Source organism: Pyrus communis, chromosome 7 (genome assembly GCF_041283825.1).
Source record: "Pyrus communis isolate YQ-2024b chromosome 7, ASM4128382v1, whole genome shotgun sequence".
NCBI classification, from domain to species: domain Eukaryota; kingdom Viridiplantae; phylum Streptophyta; class Magnoliopsida; order Rosales; family Rosaceae; genus Pyrus; species Pyrus communis.
In genome coordinates, this window is record NC_142571.1 from 18,477,828 (window position 1) to 18,497,335 (window position 19,508).

The 19,508-nt window shown below is 37.2% G+C and overlaps 1 protein-coding gene and 1 long non-coding RNA gene across 2 annotated transcripts; one reads left to right on the forward strand and one right to left on the reverse strand.

Annotated features, from left to right (window-relative positions):
* Nucleotides 1-10,223: 10,223 nt before the first annotated feature.
* Nucleotides 10,224-12,319, reverse strand: ISI1 (binding protein). Its single transcript, XM_068474049.2, has 5 exons — nt 11,895-12,319; nt 11,611-11,816; nt 11,421-11,519; nt 11,243-11,316; nt 10,224-10,778 (listed from the first exon to the last, which is right to left on the reverse strand). Exons 1-5 carry the CDS (start codon nt 12,187-12,189, stop codon nt 10,553-10,555), a joined length of 900 nt encoding a protein of 299 aa, XP_068330150.1. The 5' UTR covers nt 12,190-12,319; the 3' UTR covers nt 10,224-10,552.
* A 5,573-nt stretch (nt 12,320-17,892) lies between these two features.
* On the forward strand, nt 17,893-19,263 carry LOC148695813 (uncharacterized). The gene is made up of 2 exons (XR_015964707.1): nt 17,893-18,553; nt 19,062-19,263. It is a non-coding gene; the product is annotated as an uncharacterized LOC148695813 (long non-coding RNA).
* Nucleotides 19,264-19,508: the final 245 nt, after the last annotated feature.

Genomic DNA, 19,508 nt, shown 5'->3' on the forward strand with positions numbered 1-19,508 from the left:
TTCAATAAATTATGTCTACGACACATTATCAGCACGCTCTTGACACTGCGCTAAAGAGCGTTTGATCTTCAATTTGGGAAGTATTACGTTTTAATATTTCCTTTTATGATTAAATTATTGTTTTATTGAATTAATCTACATGCTATTGATTCAATTTAATTTTTCTTTGTTGAACGTGATACAACGCATTGGAGATGAAATTCCGGATTTCCGAGATGGATCTTCTACACATTCAAAGGCTTTTGTTGTTTTCTACCAATCAAGTACGCTTAAAATAAAGGAAGATATTTGAAATGACCATGAAGCATGAAAACATTCCTATGATGCATGAACCCCCTACATTTATATTTACCTTCATATACATGTGTGTGTATGTATATATATATATATATATATATATATATATTGTATATGTTTTATATATTTGTCAATATATACGTTTCATGCATTACACAATTTTAATATGTAGAATTTGTGAGTCAAAGAATCAAAAGAAATTAGAAGCAATTAGGGTTTCTTCAAACCCTAAGATTGTCGGGAAGGAAAAAAAAAAAAAAAAAACCCAAGTCAACTTTTGGGAAAATTTTACGTCTGAAACGCACCAAGCCTGAAGCTTGGGTAAGCAATTGGATAGCCTTTTTAGGCTTACTGATCAAATTGGACCAAGCCTGCTGTTTGGGTCCTTGGTGCATGGGCTTCAAGCCCTCGGTCCGATCTAGAAGCCAGCAAACGTGCTGGGCTTCTCACGCCTCTGCCCATCGCCAGTAGCCTTTATGCTGCTGGGCCTCGCTGCTTCCAACTGCTTGTTTGTACGTTGGGCTACACAGCAGCTTTTTCCCAAGCCTGACCCGTGCAATTGCAATTGCAGCCCACTTCTTGAATGGGCTGCCACGTGCAGCCTGACCCGTGTCTCTTCCCCTTGGCCCACTTCCTGCTACAATTGCAGCTTGCCTTCTTGAATGGGCTGCCGCGTGCAGCACGACCCGAGCCCAAAGGCATGCAATTTTTGCTGCAGGGTCGTGCATCACACAATCAGCCCACACGTGATGGGTTGTGCCATTTTAGGTTCTTTTTTTTCGATCCGATGCCAAATTTTGGCATCCCGTGCTTCTTAACCATACCCAAATATTTATGGGATGTTTTTAGTTAAAACTAATTAAGCTATAATTCACTTGTCACTTGGTCTGCCATAAATTAAAGCTAATAAAACCCAAATGTCATTATTTTTGCTTCTACGATCGACCATGAATGGTCCCGATCTATTGAATTAATTAAAAATAACCAGCAGTCCATTAATTTGACAAGAAATCCAAAATTATTGACCTAAAGATCACTTTTGGACATTAACGATTCCATATTTTATTTCTTTTCTCCGAACCGTTGACTCACTTTTGTAATCCCGAAGCACTCACACTTGAGTTCCTGAAGCAACTCAAATCCACTACACTTAAATCAACATATTGCATTCTGTTTTCTTGCAGGAACCTCTCTTTTATGAACTAAACGTTCATAAACTAAATTGAACATGTAGTTTCAAATTTAGTACCTTTGAAACCCGAAATTTTCATAAAACAATACACTCATGAAAACTAGAATTTTTCATGAAAACCATGTCTTAGAACCCGAATGTTCTAACTTTGATGCTTATGGATGATTCATTCCCATAACACCAATCACAATCTTGTTCCCTCCAAATTCAGTGGATTTTCGAACTGTCACAAGTTCGATTTCCCTTATTTGGATGTTTCTAATAGAAACCACTTTATGTAGGGTTCAAGACATTACCTGAAGCACACCATGAGTTCATCCATGAATGAGTACAATTCCAAAGTTTATAAATCCGATCGAATTTCGACTAGAGAATACTTTTCTCGTCCTTTCATGTTTCTAACTCACTCATGAAGTCGCAGTGTAGAAAGCGGAAGTTTACCAAATTCTCGGATCTGATTACTACCATAAACGTGAGAGATAGGTATAGACTCAGTTCGGCAGGAGTCTACCAAATGGCTTAACCCAATTTGGTCAAAGCCTACCGAATAGTGGTGCCCTGCTTCGGTAGGGATGCACCAAATGGTATTGCTCTGCTTCGGCTAGAGCCTACCGAACCCAGTTCAAGTCTATCTCTCTCACAATCCAATTCAAGTTTGTTTTTACAACATATGGTAGAATCAGGGCCTGCCAAGGTGTGGTATCATGCCCGAAGCATGATCCTTGGCATCTAAGACCTAAAACTTCAGGAATAAGGTATAGTATTCCTAAACCTTAACCCTGCAGAATCTACTTCTATCTTGATGGAATAGATCATTGGTTATGCACATGTTCGTGCCCCTACCAATGTTGTTAAGGAGTACCATTCTAGTAGTCAATATGTGAGACTAATTTTTCTCCACCAAACATCGTTGGAAGAGCAGAACTTTGATATAGATGGCCTTCTTAGCCGAATCCCCTTAGTAAACCATTTACTTTGTGAACATTTTTCCATGTTCTTGGATTCATGTTTGGTGTCTGTTTTACTTATGGATAATATTATTGATATTGTCCTCGAATATGAGTTAATTGAATCATGTTTCTTGTATACATGTGACCAAATTCAATTAAATACGTGATTAGGTAGGAATGTGGGAAAGTTAGTTGTCTGGATGAATGCGATATTACGCACACCAACTTTACACCTAAATCACATCTCTAACAACAACTTCATGTCTATCCAACCTGATTAAGAGCATTGGCACACTCCTCGTTGTATGAATGGTACTGAATTACCATTTAAAGGACCTTAAATTCTCCCTGTCGTTGAGTTTTAAGGATATTCGAGATGAAAATGATCATAAATGAACCACTGAAGAACATAGAGTGACATATCTTTGCACCACTTCCAAAAATAAGCCTGAAGCTTGGATTTGGGGCCAATGGGTTGTCCCCCAACTGGGAACACACCACATGTGGCCGGGCTGAAGCCTGGTGATTGAGCAGTTTACTTGCTTTAGCACCACTATTTGGGACACTTAGGTCAAACAATGATGCTACGATGCATCTCCTTACCTGAAGTAAGGATTTTGTGCCTACAAGCACACTTTGCCAAGCCTGCTCATTAGGGAAATTGATCTTCTAAAACATCCCTCGTAAGAAATCACCCCTTTTTCACAGTGGATTCAAGGGAATATATATAGACTAATCCAACCAAAATGCGGACCATATAAATACTTATGGTTTTGATTGATGAATCGACAAACTGGTCACATGTTTGTCCACACACATTGCTGCTAAACCTCCTGGCTGATTAAGGTTCAACACCTTACTTATCCCATAAAGTTCGAGAGACTGGATAATGTTGGAGAGTTTATATCGACGGTTTTCGATAAAGTATTGCATGTATTTTGGGTTTATAATTGAACATCAAATTCCCATGATTCACCCTAAATATCCTCGCCTAGCGATCATAAAGCGCAATTTCAATGATAGTTTGGATTTTAGTAATGTATCAAGTTTTCAGTTTCTGCCTAGGGCTATCCAATCTTTTACGCAGTTATGTTGGTCCACCTTGAGGCTCATTGCCACCCAACTATTTTAATGTTACAATTGGTTACTAGTACAGACCTGGCGTTTTTTCGTATTTACGTATTTGGGTGTGCATTCCATGTGCTAAGTTGCGTCACCGCAACGTACCAATATGGGTCCTCAACGAAGAATGTGAATCTTTGTCGATTATGATTCTCCTTCACACTAGCTCTCTTCGAGCCCTTGGATGCAATTTCTTTACCGCTCATTTGCGGGTTGTCACTTTAATTAGACAGTCTTCCCACCGTTAGGGGGAGATAAGAATGTTAACATTTCTGTAGAACGGCGAAGTTGCGTGGATATTGCCCACTATGTCTTACCTTGATCCTCATACTACACAAGTGTGATAAGCAAGTGCGATGAATTCTAGCTTTCAGAATGTTGCTCTAAATGCATTCCTTTGATCTAGCTAAAGTGACAAGATCATATACCAACTACAAACATGCCTGCAAGGATAGACGTACTTAACAAACGTCGAGTTAACATCCCTAGAGGGTGTGCCACCCCTGTTGGATGATTTGGACTCTCCTATTGGACGGCCCGGTACACCGACGAATAGCCAATCAATCTATCTTGGCCTAGAGCACAACAAATCACTTGGTTCATAGGATTCACTTCCCTAGAAGAAGAAGACACGGCACAACAATGAATCCATACTCAATCACTATCTCAAATCATTTCCATCTCATAAGAATAATCCGGATTACTCCTGAGACTTGAAGTTCTTGGTCCAGTATACTAGTTTGGATGAGCTAAATAGAATTGAAATAAGATTACCATCAATGATGTTTTCACTTATATGGTAGCTACTAATATAAATGAAAAGCGACGATATCGAACCGTGTTCCGTTGATTAAGTGACAACGTAGAACTGATTAGACAACCGAAATTACAATCTAGGTCAAATTTCTTGACAAAGTGTGTATTGGACCTGTTGTTCCTACACTGCCCAAGGTAACCCTATTGTGTTACAAGTGGGAAAGGAAACATTATGAGATGAATGAAATAGTGTGATATGATGCACACCTTATAGTGCAAGGTTTCTCTCAAAACATCCTGTGATTGATAGCAGCATCGTGAAATGTGGTTAGTGTTTTCTCCATGGGGATATAGGTGATTTACATGTAAGTTCCCGAAGAATTACATGGACTAATTCAAATAGTTCCAAACCACGGAACACCCTCTTAACTTGTTTGAGGCGTTCACTTACACTCCGACAGATGTGGTATACCCGTTTAAGTGATTATTTGATTAGTCAGGGATATGAATTATGGCTTTGCATGTTAAACTATGAAGTTTTATTTTGAATTGTTAGAGTTACAGTTTATGTCTTTAACACGAATCTCACTAAGACTTCGGAAGAGCTTGAGAAAACTTCCTTGCACCTGAAGATGGAATTTGAGATGAAAAATCTTAGGAAAACTCGTTTATGCCTTGACCTGAAGTTGAAGCATTGTTTTGACAGTATTTTGGTCTACCAGTCGAACTACACCCTAAAAGTGTTCCTTTGAGTATACCTTTGATCGTCCATACGTTATATGCAAATGAGATCTTTGAAGAGGTTATGGAATCCGAAATTCCATGTCTAAGTTAAACTTTGTGCTTCATTGTACTTATCTCATTGTATTAGACAGGACATCTCCTTCACTGTTAAGATGTAGCATCGCGCCTACACGTAACCACTGAATTGGTATTAAAGACGTACTCTGAAGGTACTATAAATTTGGGCAAATCAAATCCCAACGCATCTTGAGCGTATCCAACCCCCCTGATCCTTAGAATGATGTTTTCCTTGTTTGTTATGCTGACGCAGGTTACTTATCAAACCCGCACAAGGTAAAATACCTAAATGGTTATGTCTTTACCATTAGGGATATCGCAATATCTTGGAGGTCCACGATATGACCTTAGTTGCGAAATCTTTGAATCGTTCCAAGACTCACCTTACTTCACTACGCCACAAGTGAGACATGGTGTTGAGCATTTCGAAGTACTTGCTGTTTTTCATCCATTCCTAAGTCCCAATGACAATCTATGAAGATTATGCCGCATGTATCAACCCGACCAAGCCTTGATACATCAACGAAGTCAACGCCAAGACACATTGCATCTACATCTACTTCAGCAAAGCATCAAGCGATTGAAGTCATGCAAGCCGATCCCAGACAACCTTGCCAACCTCTACACAACATCACTGCCGAAGTCAACCTTCCAGAAGCTTGTCGGAGGAATTGGTATGCCTAACTATTTATATGCAATGCTTGTAGTTCTCATGTGGAAGTTATGTCAAACCCAAGGGGAGTATCTAGAAATATACTCACTTGATCTTAATGTACTCTTTTTCCAGATTAGGAGCATTTTTCTCAATGGGTTTTTGCTACCTAACTAGGTTTTAACGAGGCACCTATCCTGGGCTGATCATACCTTTGTGAGCTCTTCTACTTGCATCCAAAAAACATATAGTTTTGACTTAATGCAACTTCTCACTTTTCTCCTTAGACTATGGGTTTTTCTCCCACCTTGGGTTTTACCATAGCGAGGTTTTGTGAGTTTTACTTTTTTTTATGCATTCTTCCGTTGATCTGAGACTCGCATTCGCTCATTATACCGACGACTTCATCAACTATACTTACTTCATCACTGAAAACCTGATGCGCCATTTACTTGAGTATTTACACACTCAAGGGGGAGTGTTGCGGTCCTATTAGATTAGGAATGTGATTATGTAAATCCTAGTATATCTTGGAATAAAGGCACAATGGGGTGGAATATAACACACCACAATTTCACATCTCTCTCTCTTTGGCCTCCATAATTGTTTAGTAAATTATGCCTACAACAAGTTAGAGTTTTGAGTTTTAATAAGGGAATTTTTTTTTTTTTTTTTTTTTTTTTTTTTTTTTTTTTTTGTAAAGAAACGGGGAATACAACCCAAAGCTAACTTACAACATCATAAGAAACAAAGCGAGTTCGAGAGACTCAATTAGTATCATCCATGAGCGATGATCAAATCCAAGCAGGAGGCTTATCAAATACATGAACGCCAATATCCATATTAAAACTCTAGTTTACCAACTGATCAACGACATAATTCTTCTCCCTGTAAATATGTTTCAACTCACATCTCCTCAATTGTCTCATCATCAATCTACAGCTTTGTATAATTGTGTCAAGATGATAAAAGTTATCCATAAGAGTTTGCTTACCAACATAACAACATACTTACAATCCATCTCAATGATAAGATCAGCAAAACCCTTATCCAAAAAAATCTGCAAACCAAAATATAAACTCCATAACTAAGCATTACTAACCTGCCATTGTCCCAAATTGACAGCAAAGCCTCCCAACCAATCTCCATAATGATCCCTTAGTACGCCACCAGCGCCAATTCGTCTAGAAATTATCCTTCTAAAGCCACCAGCCACAATAAGAGAATTGTTATTGGCACTTCAAAATTCAAATTTTGCCCGTCAAACTTTCTATATTTAGAAAGAAAAATACGTTTATGAGAAGTGCTGAATGAGATTTTTGGAGTGTTAATAACAGTTAGAAAATTTTATTTGAACCCATACAATCTCAATCTGCACCCAACTTAAACTTTGATTGCATAATTACTATCAAGTACAAGATGAAATTAACAATAAAACTAAAATTTATCAATAAACCCAAGCTAATAATCAAATCCTACCATCACGTAATCTTTATCCTATCATCAAACCCTAATCATGCAATTTTTATTCTACGTTCTTTAATAAGCTTAGCGAAAGAGGTGAGGATTTTTATAAAGTCTAACATGTTCCTTCCCTTGTACATGGGAACCGATGGCACAGGTATACATTTCTTCACTAACATTTTGAGGTTAATTCATTTTTGTTGTCTGGTTCATTTGGTATTTTATATTTATAAGCATGTCTTTTTTATTTATTTTTTCATTCAAGATTTTATTGATTTGTCTTTTCACTATTAATTTTCTTTATAATCATTTTTGTAGACATGAATTAGGAATGTTGTTTAAGATATCCGCTTGTACTCAAATCCGAACCCCTCCTCATAAATTAGAATATGATGATTTTTAATCTCAAACCACAAACTCATGAGATTAATGCCACACCTATGCATTTAACTACTAGATCATACACTTAGAACCATTTAATTATCTTCAAATAGTAGGATTTAACTTTTTGAATTGCTGCTTGTTAGGAGTGAGATTTCCAATGTGATGAGTGAGAAACCCCTTTATCATCCTCTCAATCATATCCTGATCAAACTGAAACATGGCACAAAAAATTCCCACAATCACTGGATCCTAGTTATTGAAAATTGAGAAAATATTAGTGAAATCGTACCTATCATTCTGATAAAAATGAAGCAAACCCTTTGGGAAAACAAACACATCTCCTGCTGTAAGAACCTTTTGGAATGGTTGGTTTTGGGTGTCAATAAACCCAGCAAGCACAATTCCTTTGCTCACAAAGAATAGTTCTGATGCCCGGGGGTGGGAGTAGAGGCTCACCAAGCCATCGATTCCCAAGTCTGTTCACACAATTGAGAGGCCAAGCATGTTGACAGTTTAATTAAAGAGTAAGTAGAGTATAGAAAGAGGTAATATGGGTTCAAATAAAATTATTCATAACAGTTCCCTTTAATAAAAGATAAAATCATGTATGCCACCACTATTGTCACCATACCACCACCACCACCATATTCTTCTCCGCCACCTCTACCATCTCACATCGACACAACTGACTTATTGCCAATGTTTAACCATAACCACCACCACTTGCACCTCTGATTACATAATTGCCACCATCACCACCACCACCTCCCATTGCACCATCTCCACCTCATTATCCTCACCATGGCCACCACCACCTCCGTCACTATCATTCTCACCTCTCAACCAACATTTTCACAACCATCTCTTACAACCATTGTTAACACAACCATCCTCTGCCACCATCGCAGTCACCGCGGCAACCACCACTTCCACTTCCTCCATCACCGCCCTCTACCCTACTATTGCCATGACCTATATCTACCGCTGCTAACACCACTATTGTCTCCATTAATATCACTACTACAACCACCATTGCTACCAACACCACTCTCATCTCAGTCATGATCCCTACCACCATTACCATTACCATTACCATCACCATTACTAACAAACACAAATTTATTATATATTTTTTTACATTTGGTACCCAGCTCGTTTTCAATGTTTTTCTTCTCAAAAAAATCTTTCTCGGATTAAACTACCAAACGCGTTCTTAGATCATAAAATTGCAAATCCTATTTGTCATTTTCATTTTACAAAACGGTTCTTCAAAAACCATTTGTAGTACGTTACCGGACAAGCCCTTTTTAACTGCTTCCAGTTCGAGCCAATCAAAAGCATTTATTATTGAGATTGTTGTAAGTAGTGAATTGAGATATATTTTCTACACTGTTAAAGTCTTCGATGAGATTAAAGTCATTCTTGATGAGATAAAGTTGGAAATTGGCCACCAAAACAATCATAATAGAGATTGATCGAGGTGTCTTCAATAGAAGATAAATGCTAAGAAAATGCTCTTAAGGTGGGACACTCCATGAACTCTCGAAATCGACTCCCATTCAAGTTAATAAGAGATATGTTGGCGTTTGGTTGTGTTTATTATTTTTGTTCTAATTTTTCAGATTGTCCATGCTCAACACCGTTAATATATATATATATATATATATTTTTTTTTTTTTTACCAAACAATATTATCTACATTAAGGGGATGGGGGAGTGGGCAAAACCTCACAATGCATTAGCAATAATGTGGTTCAAATTCGCCTTTAGCGAGAATCTAACCTAAGAGGTGAAGAAGAATACTACTAGACCATAGTACTAAGTGGCTCAACGCCGCCAATGTTATAAACCAACCAAATAAGAATATCGTAAAAAAAAATTTCACATTTAAGTTATTGTTTTAGCTCAAATAGGGGAGTAAATGAGATAAGCTAAGTACTAAGGCCATCTTCAACTAACCCGTCCAAAGGGTAGCTCGGAATGACATGAAAATCATTTCCAACTGAGGGCTAGGGCAAAGGGTTTGTGGGCCCCACCGGGCCAAAACCCTCAAATCAGGCTAGAGGGTTGGCCATTTCCAGCCAGCACTTCAACCCAGCTAACTAGCGTCAAAATGTCAAGCTTGACTTTGTGGTAGGTGCAAAAGGGTGTTTCAATGGACCATTTTCTAACTCAAGATGAACTGCAATGAAAGATCAAAACAGTGTTAATTCAATTAAAATGAAAAATTATTGACGGGATTATGTTTGGCCTGACCCTTAGGCCCCTTCCGTTGGAGATGAGTTTTTTGTCAAAGGGCTATGTTTGACCTATGACCCTTTGGCCCCTAGGATGGAGGTGATATAAAATATAGTCTAGCACTGTTCATTAAAATATAATTTTTTACAGAGCTATAAGGCTAAACATGGCCCTTTGGCCCTCCTTGCACAACATCAGCTCGAATAAGCTCGTAGACCTATTTTCAAGTTTGGTTCAAATGAATAATTCAAGCTCAAAGCTTGGTTTCGCTCGTTTTTAATCGGAACTCAAAGCTTTGTTTGGCTTGAATGAATTGATTTTGTAGAGAAGCTCGAACTTCAGCTTGGCTCAGCTCCAAGACATTGGATTTTAAGAAAATGAATGTAATATTTGGATTTATGAGCCTAAAATACCAAAAGCTCAAGCTCGGTTCATTTTCCTAGCAAGCCTGATATACAAACCCAGCTGGAACGAGACAAAAACAAGTTGAGCTCGAAATGTTTCGAGCCGATTTACAGCCCTACACTTGTTTCGTTTATGAAACACATTTTCTTCCAACTCATTTTCTTTAACATTCTTGAAAATCAGCCACTGTAAACTAATAGACAAGCAAATGGACAAAAACATGGTTACAGATTAAATGTGATTTCACTGAAAAACAAACGGAAATTCCTAGAGTGCGTTCTACTTTCAGACTCAGTACAAGTCTAAGGACTCTATCACACGACGAGCTTGGATGTGAAGTGCAGTTAGTCTCTGCTCCGGATCAAGAGTCGAACCAAACTGACTGGCTGCCCATATCAAGGAAGCAGATTTCTCACCCAAAAGCCGCCTTATGTCCTCATGTACAGTTGCCAAGGGTGGCCTATCCCTCCCATTTACGTGACCAATGAGCAGCAGCAAGAACTCTCCACATTTCAACCTAATCAAATGCAACAGGTGTTTTTCTTCAGTGTGCATTATATTAGCAACGAAAGATGGCCTCGTTACTCAATTGACAAACATGAAAATGAGCAACAGGACATAGCTCAACTTAAAACCTAGAAGGTAAGGAAAGACGGGATTTTATCAAGACCCGTCAAATGCAAGCCAAAAAATGGCATAACTCATGATAAAGATGCAAGGATTATGATGAAGAACTAGCACACACAGGACACAGCAATCGTCTGGCTACCACACCTATTTTTGCCAATCACCTCAGAATTTATCAAGAGGACTACTCATTCAAAAGACTTTACCCTCCAAAAACTACACTAAGCAGATAGAGCTTCAAATCCCAATTCAGGACAATGAGAACACCATCTCAACATCATAATTCCAGATACTGTGCACTCGAAATTAACATAAGAAAAAATAAAGCAAGCACAAGAGAAAATAAATCAAAACCTGAGATTCTCATCAACTTGCTTATCTCTTATGAGCTCTGCAACCTCCTCAATACCATGAAAAGTCTCAAAATCCTGCGCATTACACAAAAACAAAGACAATCGAAGCATAAAACCCCATCACCACTCCAAAACCAAGCACAATAAAATTGAACCAAAACTGAAGTTTGAAGCTTTACCATTTGATTAGCTGATGAATCCAACATAATAGAAATCAAAGCATCCAAACAAGCTCCTTGCTCAATCACGCCGCGAGTCGGTAATATATTCATCAACACCTACACAAAAAACAATTACAGAAACTACATTTTCATCTCAGAAATCCAACCTCCACAGATTTTGGTTGAGGGTTGTGGCTACATTGAGTACCTGAATGGCTTTGTGCTGGTGAGCCAAGACCGCGCTGTCTGGATGAAGCAGGCAGCAACCCTCCAAAACCCTAAGCGCGAGCGAGACCTCGGAATCGGTTGAAGGGCTCGTGATTTTCAGCGGCTCGACGCCGAAAATGTGATCCAAATTCCGAACGATCTCATCGCCCGAATCTTTCAGCGAGTGCTGAAACAGCACCGGCACCACTGTAAAACAATAATTAAATCAATTGCAATAATCAGAAGATTAAACAGAAATTACGATGTTTGTAACTTTCTGGTTACCTTGAAGCTCGGGGAGCGATTGGGTCTGAGAGAAGAGGTTGATGGTTGAGTCGGTCTCGGCGACCGATCGGAGGAACTTAAGTAGACCGCGGAGGCCGCGGACACGGAGGAACGAGAACTCGGCGCGAACGTCGCGCAGCCCGCTGCGGAGCGCGAGCGTGACCTCGCGGTACACTCTCTGCTGGGTCAACGAGTTGACCAGATCGCCGACGGCGGTGGATGGCGGTTCTTGTTCAGATCCGGACGAGGCCTTCGGTGTTATTCCCTCGCTCCATAACGGCTTCTTCAAGTACATCGCTCAGTCTCCACTCCCAACTCCGGAGAATTATTCCTTTCTCTTTCTGGCTTTGTCTCCGGAAATGTTCGGATCCAAACGACGACCGTTTCGGCCCTCTTTGGGCCCCTTTTCGGCCCCATAACACAGGCTAACAAACGACGACGGTTCGGTGTAGCATTGTAAGTTTGCAAGTCCTGTCTCACATATCTGTGCCGGTCACGTGATTACTCAAACTAGGGGGTGTGCTATTCATGCACATTTTTTATTTTTTACGCATTCTTTTAATTTTCAATTTTTATATTAAATAAATTGAAGAATATTAAATGATAAAAATTAGCACATATTGTGTAAGAAGTGAAAAAAGACATATGGATAACACACCCATATTTTACTTAATTACTTAAACAAGAAATCATATTAAACTAAGTCTTATTGCACACACCTTTGCATGCTGGGAAGGCCTCTTAGTATTATAGAGATATTTTTCAATATGATTAGAACATGGGATGGTACATCACGTGTCACTATACAAATAGTGAGATATGTGTATTAAAAAGCTAATAACTTAAAAAATAAAATTTCTCACCACTTACATAAAAACACGTGATATACCATTTGTGTTCCTATTACAATGAAAATTTTCTTGTTATTATGGGCGTTAAGCGCCCCTAGAGATGGTTTAGGTAAATTTTTTATGAGATATTTTTATGTAATGGAGATGGTAGAGTCCTTTTATATTTATCAAATTGTATATAAATATTTTTTTAATTTTATTTTTTCAATTATGTGAAAAAAAAGATTTTGGATGTTTTGAGATAAATTCTAGAGTTCCCCTTTTTTTTTAAAAAAAAAAAAACTTTGAATTAGAACAATCTATGGCGCGTTTACTAATCCGTAATTAAATTGAGAGGAATTAGATTGAGGGAGAATGAAAATTAGGTTGATTACTATATTCCCCTAACATAAATAAATTATTTTCATACTAATTAATTAAATTAAATTCTTAATTAAATTTATATAATAAAATTCATCTATATAAGCATATATAAATATGTTTTATTTATTTATTAAAAGATGGCAAGAATAATGTTGAGTCCATATAAGTTGTTTACTAATTCACTTCAATCGGAATGAAAACTAAGTTGACTAAATTGCCCTTACATAAATAAATTATTTTCATACTAATTAATTAAATTAAATTCTTAATTAAATTTATATAATAAAATTATCTATATGAAAATGTATAAATATATTCTATTTCTTTATTAAAAATGACATAATGAGTGCCAAATGAAGGGCAATGTTGGGATAATAAGAAACAAGTGAGGGTATAATAGGAATAAAAGATGCATTCCCGATTCCCTTACCCTCAAGGAATTCAAATACCTCACAAAACTAGGGAATCCCGTTCCTCCAATTTCAGGAATTGGATTCCCTGTTTCGTGTGGGCTCCACCACTTTTTTATTCCTTAAAATTTAGTAAACACCATGTAATCGGAATTTAATTCCCTTTCCTTATTCCAATTACCCTTACGTAAACGTGCCACTAATGTGTTCCCATGCTCTTGACTCAAAACTTATGTGCCTTTATTTACCATTAATAGGAGGAAAGAGAAAAATTCGAAACTATTAAAATATAATAATGGTTCTCTAATCCCGTTACTCATTATGGTTACCTGGTCCTACAAATAACTAATTTCATATAAGTATATCACAATTCACGAAGGGAATTGTTATTGGCACTCCAAAAATCTCATTCTACACTCCAAACTTTTTATATTTGAAAAGAAAAATACACTTATGAGAAGTGTAGAATGAGATTTTTGGAGTGTCAATAACACTTTCCTTCACAAATACATATTTCTTCTCTTTTTAACACTCATTAAATTAAAAAACTATTTTGTTTATGAATTATAAGTGAAGTTGCATAGATGAAATAGAGTAAAACAAAACAAAGAAGATACATTGACATCATCACGCATTATTTTATTTCTTCTCTTATGCTTTTTAGATGTTAAGCTCTTTGGAAAATATACTAAAATGAACAATTATTTATGTCGTCACTATTTGATTATTGTGATTATTGATATAGAACAGATGACCGAGCGGATTGAAGACGAAACAAATCGAAGGAAGAAAAAAGAACGCACCAGGAATTTAAAAATTTGGCGTCCGAGCTTCGCTTTGGGTGCATAATACATTTCTGGAAAGAGCATGACATCCCTTTTCAAACTCATTGTTTCTTTGTCACATAGGGTGGATTTTAGCCATCCGATGTCGTTTAGACATCCAAAACATCATTTTAAAGTTTGTAATAAAAATCGAACTTTTGGTTTTCTGTCCAATTTATGTCATTTCAATTTTCATAGGACCACTAAACTTACACGGGGCTGAGTTGCTTAATTAAGCCTTTTGACTTCTAGTGTAATACACATTCAAAATTAATCAAATACACCTTTCGATTTTCTCCTACACACTGGTGAATTCTAGAACATTGTTCTTCAATGGTTTACGTAGACTTGTAAACGGGTCGGATCAATCCGACCCGTTAAGTTAACAGGTTATCCAAACTCAACCCGTTAAGTTAACGAATCATCCAAACCCAACCCGTTAAGCTAATGGATCACCCGTCTCATTCGTTAACATTTTTTTTTTTTTTTTTTTTATATTCCATCCAATCTGCAGAAAGACTCCACTGCCTTCTGGTGAGCTTGATGAAAGAAACCTGAAGAGAAACAGAAAGCTCTGCCTTCTAGTTTGAGAGAGAGAGAGAGAGAGATAGACAAATTGGTGCAGTCTGTACAAACTGCATAGCGCCGGCTGCTCCAAATTCAGCTACCCAAGAAGCCCCATATCAACAAGCAGCTCCAGATGGCGATCCATGGCGATCCGTGGCGATGGCTTCGGAGCCCGACTCCTCCTCTTTTGCTCTGTCAATAGATTCTGAACCCAATCCCACCGCCGATACAAACCCCGCCGGGTCCTCCCCCCTCTCTCTCTAGGAAATTAACAGAAAATGGAAATTAAAAGTTCCAATCTTTGTTTGGATTGTTAATTTGCACTGTGAAATTTATGAGATTGCAGACAACTTATTGGTAAGATGAGGGAGATAACCGAAGCTAGAAGGGAATGAGTACATAAATCTAGAGCAACATGTGCACGAGAAAGAGTCGTGAGGGACCTAAGGTTTTTCTATTAGGACTATTGAAATTACACAAAAGTCCTTAATAATAGGTGTTAATGGGTGGTTAACGGGTTTTTCGGGTTCACCCAAAATGACCCAGTATTTAACGGGTGATTAACGGGTTGACCCATTAACCACTCGACCCGTTTATCACTCACCCAGTTTTAACGAATCAGGTCGGGTCGAGTTAAAAATGCCAAGCCTAGGTTTACGTTTGTATCCCCTGTTGGCTTTGTGCTGCGTCATTATTGTCATCAATCTTCGTTTGCTGTGTAGTCAATATTTTTTTAATAAGTTGTTAATATTTAATTTCATGAATTCAACAATTATAATTTAATTTCTAATTATTTTGCGCAATCGCTCAAGCTGTTTTTAAATAATGAATCTAGTGTATAAACTCTCGACCATATACTACACTTCCTACAAATTCAAGCTCTAATTTTAGAAAGCTTTAATGAAAAAGGCTTGGATTAAATTTATTTTAACCAAGAATCATTTTATGACTTTATTTAATAAAAATAACTTGAACTTTAATAAAAATGACAAAGATTTAATGTAATAAAAAAATAAAAATTAATGGAAATGATTTCAAAATTTTAAATCTTAACAAAAAAAACCAGGTGATACGTTTATTTAATGGTTAAATCAAGGGTAAAGTACAAAAAACTACCTCGATTATTGAGGTCACGACAGTTTCATACCTCATCTTTTAAAATTGACAATGTCATACCGTATCTTACGAATTTGTGGCAATGTCATACCTCCGTCAATTTTTCTGTTAAATGCTGATGTGGCAAGAGACGGGGACCACTTTCTATTAAAAAATTAATAAAATATTATTAAAAACTAAAAAAAATATTTAATATTTTAAATATTAAAATAATAAATAAAAGTAAAATTAAAAAAAAAAAGGGTAAAGTACAAAAAACTACCTCAACTATTGAGGTCACGACAGTTTCATACCTTATCTTTTAAAATTGACAATATCATACCGCATCTTACGAATTTGTGACAATGTCATACCTCCTTCAATTTTTCTGTTAGTTTTTCTGTTAAGTGCTAACGTGGCTTGATTCGGGACCTACTTTCTATTAAAAAATTATTAAAAACTAAAAAATAATTATTTGATATTTTTTAAATATTAAAATAATAATAAAAAGCAGAAAAAAAAACCCTCATTTCGTCCCTCCCCTCCCCCCTCCTCCCTCCTCTCTCCTCTCCCCATCTTCATCTTCTTCCCCCACCTGCAAATCCCAACAAAAAAAAAAAAAAAAATCTAATTTGTCTTCCCCCCACACCCATACTCAATTTCCCCACACCCACACCCACACTCTTCTCCCTCCTGCAACCCAGAAAAAAAAAAAAAAAAAAAAAAAAAAAAACCCAGATCCCGTCGGCGGGAAGATGGGTGAGCAGAGAAGGTGAAGGATGGGTGCGGAAAAGGATGTGGAGAATGGATGAAAGTGGTGGATTTGGGGTTTGATGGGTTTTCAAAATTTTTTATTTTTTTTTCCTTTTTTTCCTTTTTTTCTTCCTCTTCTTCTTCATCTTCCGTAGGGGAGTTGATGGTTTAAAAAAAAAAAAAAAAAAAAAAAAAAATTTCCTTCCTCCTTTTTTTCCTCTTCTTCTTCTTCCTCCTTCTCCTTCTCCTTCTCCTTCTTCTTCCGCAGGGGGGTGTTGATGGGTTTTCAAATTTTTTTTTATTTCTTCTTCCTCCTTCTCCTTCTCCCTTCTTCTTCTTCCGCGCCGACAAGGGGGGAATTTTTTTATTTTTTTTTCCTTCCTCCTTTTTTTCCTCTTCTTCTTCTTCTTCCTCCTCCTCCGCCTCCTTCTCCTTCTTGTTCTTCCGCAGGGGGGGTTGTTGGGTTTTCAAATTTTTTTTATTTTTTTTATTTTTTTGGGTTTGCAGGTGGGGGGAAGAAAGAGGAGGGGGGAGGGGGAGGGGAGGGACGAACTGATGGTTTTTTTTTTTCTCTGCTTTTTATTATTATTTTAATATTTAAAAAATATTAAATAATTTTTTTTTAGTTTTTAATAATTTTTTAATAGAAAGTATGTCCCGAATCAAGCCACGTGAGCACTTAACAGAAAAACTAACAGAAAAATTGACGGAGGTATGACATTGTCACAAATTCGTAAGATGCGGTATGATATTGTCAATTTTAAAAGATGAGGTATGAAACTGTCGTGACCCCAATAGTTGAGGTAGTTTTTTGTACTTTACCTTTTTTTTTTTTTACTTTTATTTATTATTTTAATATTTAAAAAATATTAAATATTTTTTTTAGTTTTTAATAATATTTTAATAATTTTTTAATAGAAAGTGGTCTCCGTCTCTTGTCACGTCAGCATTTAACAGAAAAATTGACGGAGGTATGACATTATCACAAATTCGTAAGATGCGATATGACATTGTCAATTTTAAAAGATGAGGTATGAAACTGTCGTGACCCAAATAGTTGAGGTAATTTTTTGTACTTTACCCTTAAATCAAAGCTCAACATCAAACCAACACAATAAGGCCGGCCCAAGAATGAGTTTCCAATTTTCCCTAACAGCAAACCTTTCACGTCAGATCCTCTCTCCGTTTCTCAGTCTTTCCCCCTAATCCCTATTTCTCGATCTTCATTCTCAATCTCTCTTCCTAATCTCGATCTCTCCTCTGCACAGAAACAATTCCTCCACTTTTGTAATCGGATTGATCTCTCTACCCCTCTCTCTCTCTCTCGATCTCTCCTCATCTCTGTTTTCATTTTCAATTCCATTCGAATTTCAGTATTCCACCATTTTTTTGAATCACCATATTAGGAGCCTTTGAGGATGAAGAAATTGTAGTTAAAGATAAGCCACTCAGACACCATTGCAGCTGATGGGCTCGCCTCTCCAGAAGCGTATCAGAGTGATCTACCTTATTCGAAGAGAAAGGTTGATGATGGCGCCCTGAATTCGTGAATGACTGTCGCCAACTTGGTGAATGACTGTAGCCAAATGGAATTACTTGTCCCATTGCTCCTGGAATTACTTTTCACTCTGCTGTTTTCTTCCTCAACACCCCACTTTACAAACAAGAAAATGGCACACTGTAGATACCAACTAAGGTTACCGCTGCCTTGGAGCCTATTGAGGACAACGGAGAAGTTGTGAGATTATACGGAATTCACCTTGGAACCGAGATGTGCAAGAAGATTTTGGCTCATGGTATTAGGACATTGCATCTTTATACTCTCAACATGGAGAAATCTGCATTGGCTATATTAACGGTTTTCTTTTCATATCTTTCTTTTTCTGTCTGGCTTGACTTCAGATGTACATGAAAACAATATGAGTTGTTTGATTAAAACTTACCACCAAATATGTTCCCCTGACAATTGTACTAACTACTTTGGCTGAATCTTGATCTGATTGAAAAACCCTGCAAATATATTCCGTGTTAAAGAAGATGTTTGTCCAATTTTCTGGTATGCAACCCAACTGCTCCCCCAAGAGCTACATATCAAAAACCTTTAATATTTATGATTTGATTGTTGAAATGTCTCTTCTTGCCTGTTAGCATATTTATGATTTTGATTGTTAACATATTTATGATTTGATTGTTGAAATGTATGCTTACTACACAGAGATCCCCCACCCAGACACCTTTCCACTCCATCTTTTGATGGAAATCAAGGTAGTAATATTGACACGATCTTGTTCTCAACTTTTGCAGGTGCAGAGCAGCTACTTTTTGGTCAGTTTGGTAGATAATGACTACATCCGTGGTGATGTTTTTGTTGATTTCTGAATGAGTTATTTTGTCAACTCTTCCATTTCTTAAATCCCATAGAAGTGGTGCTTACGTTACAAGTCGGATTATAAATTTAATGTCATTAACTTGTGTAATAATACCTCATTGGGATTTTTGATATCCACCCTGTTTCATGCTACAAATTGCATTTGCATTCGTGATTGATCGCCGCACCGGCGTATATCATACTTCCACAGTGGGTGGCCTAATGGATACGATCTGGTTTTTTGTTGATTCACTTTTCGTATGTAGTTGTGGCAATGCAATCTCTTTATTAATATATTTTGTCTCCGCTCCTACATTGTTCTACTCGAAAGCATCATCCAGTCCTTCATTATAAAAAAAGAAAAATTGTTGTGAACCGTGTGG

Bases quoted from the DNA above. Each gene is read 5' to 3' on its own strand.
- ISI1 (XM_068474049.2), bottom strand. From the start codon at position 12,189: ATGTACTTGAAGAAGCCGTTATGGAGCGAGGGAATAACACCGAAGGCC. The intron at 11,817-11,894 runs GTAACCAGAAAG...ATTGTTTTACAG, and splicing joins ATCGCTCCCCGAGCTTCAAG to TGGTGCCGGTGCTGTTTCAG. The intron at 10,779-11,242 runs GTTTTGATTTAT...GCATTTGATTAG, and splicing joins CAAGTTGATGAGAATCTCAG to GTTGAAATGTGGAGAGTTCT.